Here is a 6,036-nt window from a genome sequence, read left to right as displayed (position 1 = left end):
TCTCATGTTTAAATTCTTGAATGTACATCACCAGAACCCTTATTATGTAAAACACTGAACTGGTATTGGAACTGCTGAAGGTTTGGCATATCTTCACTAAAATGCAACTACAAGAACTATCCACAGAGACATAAAAGCATGATTTACAGCAAAAATTGCTTATTTTGGGTTGGCCAGAACTTCTGAAGAAGATAAAAGCCACATCAGTACTTCCATTGCAGGCACACTATAAGTAATTCAAAGCTATATAATCAGGTGTAGCGATAACTCCCAGCTCCCTCTGTGTAGAATTAAATGCCATATGCTAGTGTATGAAGTCCGGAAAATACTGTCACCTATTCTAAAATAATATTGGTTTACGATTGGATTTCCTGTATTCAAATTAAGTGACAAAAAGAGGATAGGTATAACGCAACGCAACTAACAATAGTGGTTTTGTTAAACAGGATATCCTTAATTATGAGGGGTTAGGGAGAAATGACTGCTAGTTCCGGGCAGAGGACTAGTTCTTTCATGTCTATGCTTAAAGCTCAGTATTTGAAAAAGTACATATTGCATCACAACCTATTGGGGGGTATATGGCCCCAGAGTCCCAGAGAGTATCTATCACACAGATAGCTAACAGAGACGGCAGATGTTTACAGCTTCTGGGTGCTTCTGTTAAAGATAGTCAAGGAATGCAAAACAACACGCAAAGAACTGACGACAACACGTGGAAATATACTGGATCCAGACTTAACATCACGTAGAAGATTATGACGACAACATCATGGAAGAAGCCATGAGAGTTGTGCAAGTGGGACTCCTGTCCTGCGCATCCAAGAAGGCCCATCACTTGGGCCATCAATGTTGAAGGCAGTACAAATGCTGAAGAAGAAGGGACTGCACCTTCTAAATCACCTTTTGTGGAGGAAAGGACCATGGAACTCAATGATATATGTGAAACTCCAAATTACCCCCTACAAGGAGAATCATCATCTTCTATTGCTAGTCTGGTCATGGCTCATTTACGCTAGGTGATACTTGTTAAGCTAGGACATAATTTTCTAGAGAAGAAAAGCAATGTATCCAAGGCAGTACTGAAACCCATGTGAAGGAAGGCTAGTGACTGAGCAAAGGTGAAGCAGGAAATGGTAATACATATTGCCATAAAAGAGACTAGTAACTAGAAAACAGCATCATGGTCATTACTCCATAATTTTCAGCAGCAGCAACTAGAAAGGAGACCATCAACAAAGTGAGAATATCCTAGACATGTAGTTGGTGAATAGACAACTCTATTCTTATCATACATCCACGACAAGAAATCTATTCAAATAGGGCCAAGTTCGACATTTATCATAAATGTCCTCTTTTTACTTTGCAACTGTATAATCTTTCTAAATCTCTTCCTCTTTTTGGGTGTTAAAAGGTCCTTTAATCCCAGAACGAAAGATGCTAATGAATGGCAAGTTAGAAAGCAAGAACTTATAGTTTCTATTCAAAGTGCTCATAATTCCAGGCGCATGACAAGAGCAAAAGGCAAACGAGGACAATAATGAAGTCATAAAAGTAATACTATTAACATTAAAAGTTAAAACTCATTACATTTAAAATTTATCCAATATGTATTAGAAACAGATAAAAATATAACATGGAGAAACAGAAGCTAGGAATTCATACTAAACTATTGAATGATGCACATAGCTGATGTACGTCCCTTTTTTCATCAAACAGACAGATCCATGGAGTAACAGCCTAAAGGAACAGATCCACTTAGCGAGTAGCCACCAGATTCCCCATGAGTCCACCAGCAATCTCGTAAAATTTGACATCTGAAAACCCAACCGCAAGAGCTAGCTGCTCCAATTCCTTTCCTGCACCAAGACAACCTCAAAGATTGAATGCAAGTATGCAACTAGGTGCCCTCTTGAAGTCTTCTTACAAATTAATAAAAGTATGTATAAATAGTTATGATGGAAGGATGGACAAGCGAGGGAAAGAGAGGGAAAGGAAAGGGAGGTGAAGGGATTGAAGGAGTGAGCTTGCATTTTCCTCTCAAATAGTTCCAAACTTCCAACATTGGAAGGATTATTTATTAAAAGGGAGAGGACGATGGATCCCCTTAATTCACTTCCCGTCCCTCCTCACGAGTCATATCCAAACAAAGAAAAATCAACCCTTCACTTTCTCTCCTCCTCCAAATTACCGTATCCAAACACACTAGTTTCCCCTTGTGGCATTCTTAACAAACACAAACAGAAGCATTTAAAAAGAAAATGCATCATATGAAACTTCAGTAAGAATTAAGAATTGAAGAGAGTGCCCACATAACCAATCTACGCTACACAAACCCGAATTATTGGGTAAATTTATTGCACTCACCTGTCAGAAACTCCTGAATTGAGCTTTTCAGATATCTGTACTCCTCAGCCAGGCCATAGCTAGTAGCAATAGGAACAACGACATTGTCTATCATCAATTCCTAGATAACAAGCAAAATATAAATAAAAGAAAAATTATTCTTTCATTCATTGTGCATTGCTTTAAGTGCAGCTGAAGCTATGAGATTCAAATAATGCAACAAATATCATAAATATTCATCATGGAAATAGAATATCAAGCTCAACTCTCTTTATAAATTAACTACTCCTATATGCTATTTTGGACGATTGCAAATGAAATTCAGGGTAAATTAAAGCAGCCTTACAGGGAATAATTGTCTACTTTCTAATATACTGCAACATTCTATAATTTTTCAAGTACTCATATATATTCTTATGTACAAGTTAGTAACCAAATACACTCTTATTCATAGTTAATGGCATAAATTTCTTAGAATACAAAAAAAATGAACACCAATCTGTAGCTGTAGGGTGCCACAAAAGCCAAACACAAGTACACAACAGAATTCATGTCTCAGCTATAAACTCTGTAAAAACAATACCTGGATTACACCAGTGATCGGTTCCATGCTTTTATTAAAATCGAGGATTGAAGCCTTGCATCCTAACAAAGAAATTCACCATTTTACTACATAAAAGATATAATCTCCTCCATAAATGTGCAGGCAATTGAAGAGATCGACAAGACCTGGTTTAAGAACTCGATATATCTCTTCTATAGCTCTCTCTTTATCTCTTACGTTCCTCAATCCATAACCCATTGTGATGGCATCAAAATGATCATCACGGAATGGTAAATTAAGTGCATCACCTTCCAACCACCTGTGGTGCATTAGCTACAAATTTAACTCCCTCTTATGAAATTGTATACAAACGGAATACTCGAACAACATCCCCAGAATTACCAGTGCTCACTCTATGTTTTTGTAGCAGGGAGTTGACCTTTCTTTCTGCCGCAATGAAGCAACTAACAATTGGTTCCTCGAAAAATCCAAACCGGTCACCTGCAAGTAGACACCTAGTGTGACGCACAGAAATCTAGGTAGGTACACTTTCACAAAGACAGACAAAGAAACTGAAGACCTGTCCATCAAGGCCAACTTTTTCGGACAAAAGAAACGCCAAATCCCCACTTCCGCAGCATATGTCCAACACACTATCCCCTCTCTTTGCACTGTTGCCAATATAGAAATGACAGAAAGGAAACTAATCATGTTTTCAAAAAGAAGTTTGGAAAGTTATGTTAAAAACACATAAGTTTGGAATCCAAATTACATGCTTTGTTGTTTGGGAAATTATGTTTAAACACAGAAGTTTGGAACACATATTATCAGTATGTTGATTTATTTTATTTATCTTGACAGGAGTTAAATAATTCCATTTACATGTATAATCATACACATTTCCCATAACGTCCCTTGCCACAAGAAGAAAAGGCATAAAATGCTCCCCAATTAAAAGTTAAACTTATCCATGTCCTTCAAATTAGATTAACCTTTTCCTAAACGTGTTGGTTACTGCAACAGAGCCCTTTTCTTTCACCAATACAACAAGCTCGCCCTTTCAAGCATTTCAACAGTCAAAACATTATTCACTTCTTCTCTTCTTCATGCACACATAATAGGAAGTCTGGAACCATACTAGTATTAAAATAACCCTAATGTCTCCAATTATAACATTTCTGCAACAGGTGAAGTTTATCATCGATGTATCACTTGAGACATCTTACAGAAGTATAACAAAAATCCTATTCTTACACAACTAAAAGATACTATTTCAACCACATCACAACAACGAAAAGTTTTTAAATACTTCATTTATACTATCCATATTTTCTAAAACAAGTGCCTTCTCTAACTTCTTATCCAAATATCATCAAAAAAAAGGTCAATTTCATATGAATGACCTAAATACCTAATCAATCAAAGGTTAAACAGTGATGATCACTACATTGGTGACAATCTAAAGCTATTTCTAATCGATTCAAATGAAATAGGAGAAACAAAACCAAAAATACATTTGATAATTGGTTAAAAATGCAAGGATCAAGGATAATTGGGTATATTACAAAATGTTCAACGATTACACTTCAAATAAATTGTAAAAATTTTGACACACAATTAAACTTCAAATAATCAAAGATAAAAATTATAACCAGAATTATGCTGTACAAATTTGAGAACAATGGTGAAAATTTACCCGCTCCAGGACACGGCCATGCGCTTCCAAACACGGTGTTGCCCTAAGCTGAGCAAATCATTCAACTGCGGGAAAAAATTCAGTTTTAGATTTTCCAAAAAAAAGAGGGGGAAATCGGCAAATTAATCATCGAAAGGAGAAGTAAAAGCATAATTGAAGTGAAATTTACAGGAAAACACAATTGATTGAGAATGCATACGCTGTCGTAAACAGGAGCAATGCGGCTAAAAAGCGTCAGGCGTTCATCTGAGCATCGAACAATGAATTTCCGGTGACGGGAAATAGATTTTCCCGGCGAGAGGAGGGAAGGACGGCAGTGTGATGGTATTAGTTGCAGTGTTGTCATTTTGGCTTATCCTCTCCCTCTCTTTCTGATTTTGGAGATGTTGTCACTGTTATGGGATTGATTGGGCCGATAATCTGGTTGGGCTTTGTGAACCATAAATTCGATAGTTTTGGTTGGCCCTTGTCATTTTGCCTCTGTTCTGTTCGTCTGATCTGATTTAGTCTGGTTTTTTTGATTGATGGTTTGGTCTGGCTTAATTTTTCTAAGGGTGCGTTCTGTTCAACTTATTTGACCTGAACTTATCTGAACTTATCTGATCTTATCTGAACTTATCTGATCTTAATAGAACTTATCTGAACTTATCTGATCTGAACTTATCACCCAACATTGGTTGGTTACTCAAATGAGCTCTCCATTACAATTAATTGTATTTTTAACTAAAGTTATTATTCAATTTTCAAAGTTACTCCCCACTTTTCAACGAGAATCAACTCTTGAAGGGCTATTGGGCAAGAGCTACCTTTAAGTAGCTCTCCATAAAGAGCTACTCAAGAGCCCCTCAAGAACCACTCAAGAGCCCCAATGTTGGCCAAGAGATAGTTCTTGTTGGAGAGCTACTTGGAGGGAGCCACTCCAAGAGCCCCAATGTACATGCTTAGTCAGAAAAGAAAGAGAAGAGATTTTGCTTTTGTATGTTTGGTTTAATGGAAGGGAAAGAAAATATAAATGACAACATTTAATTTTTACGGCCCCTTGCAAAAAAGGGCGACTGCTACACGGATATAACCAAACTTAGAATTTCTTCTCCTATGGCAATACGAACTTTACGAACATCAATTTTAATAATCCATTGGTTAGAATTTCTTCTCCTATGGCAATACGAACTTTACGAACATCAATTTTAATAATCCATCCGTCCTTAAATGATTGCTCTAAATTTCTTTTTGGATGTTCCTAGTTATTTGCCCCATGCCTTATTTAGTTAAATTTTCCACTTTATCTATCTCTTCCCTATTACTCACTTTACCAAGCCAAAGTGTACATTTAACGCCTAAATATTAATAAAATGTTTAAGAACAGAGTAAGCAGTCGTTAATGAAGACAACAATTTTCAGCTGAAAACTATCAGGAACTGAAGAAAATCAAATAAAAAGTACTAACACAATC

The 6,036-nt window shown here is 36.5% G+C and overlaps 1 protein-coding gene across 2 annotated transcripts; it reads right to left on the bottom strand.

Moving 5' to 3' along the window:
• Window positions 1-1,538: 1,538 nt before the first annotated feature.
• Window positions 1,539-4,974, bottom strand: LOC110785625 (2-phytyl-1,4-beta-naphthoquinone methyltransferase, chloroplastic). Of its 2 annotated transcripts, none has more exons than XM_056829644.1 (8): window positions 4,753-4,974; window positions 4,584-4,648; window positions 3,468-3,558; window positions 3,300-3,388; window positions 3,073-3,206; window positions 2,927-2,988; window positions 2,365-2,464; window positions 1,539-1,856 (listed from the first exon to the last, which is right to left on the bottom strand). In XM_056829644.1, exons 1-8 carry the CDS (start codon window positions 4,927-4,929, stop codon window positions 1,756-1,758), a joined length of 819 nt encoding a protein of 272 aa, XP_056685622.1. In that variant the 5' UTR covers window positions 4,930-4,974; the 3' UTR covers window positions 1,539-1,755. The 2 variants fall into 2 exon arrangements, with proteins under 2 accessions (XP_056685622.1, XP_021845805.1); XM_021990113.2 differs by having other exon boundaries at window positions 4,783-4,968.
• Window positions 4,975-6,036: the final 1,062 nt, after the last annotated feature.

Source organism: Spinacia oleracea, chromosome 1, assembly GCF_020520425.1.
Source record: "Spinacia oleracea cultivar Varoflay chromosome 1, BTI_SOV_V1, whole genome shotgun sequence".
In the NCBI taxonomy this organism is placed as follows: domain Eukaryota; kingdom Viridiplantae; phylum Streptophyta; class Magnoliopsida; order Caryophyllales; family Amaranthaceae; genus Spinacia; species Spinacia oleracea.
The sequence above is the reverse complement of the archived record's forward strand: the minus strand, read 5'-3'. Positions and strand labels throughout refer to the sequence as shown.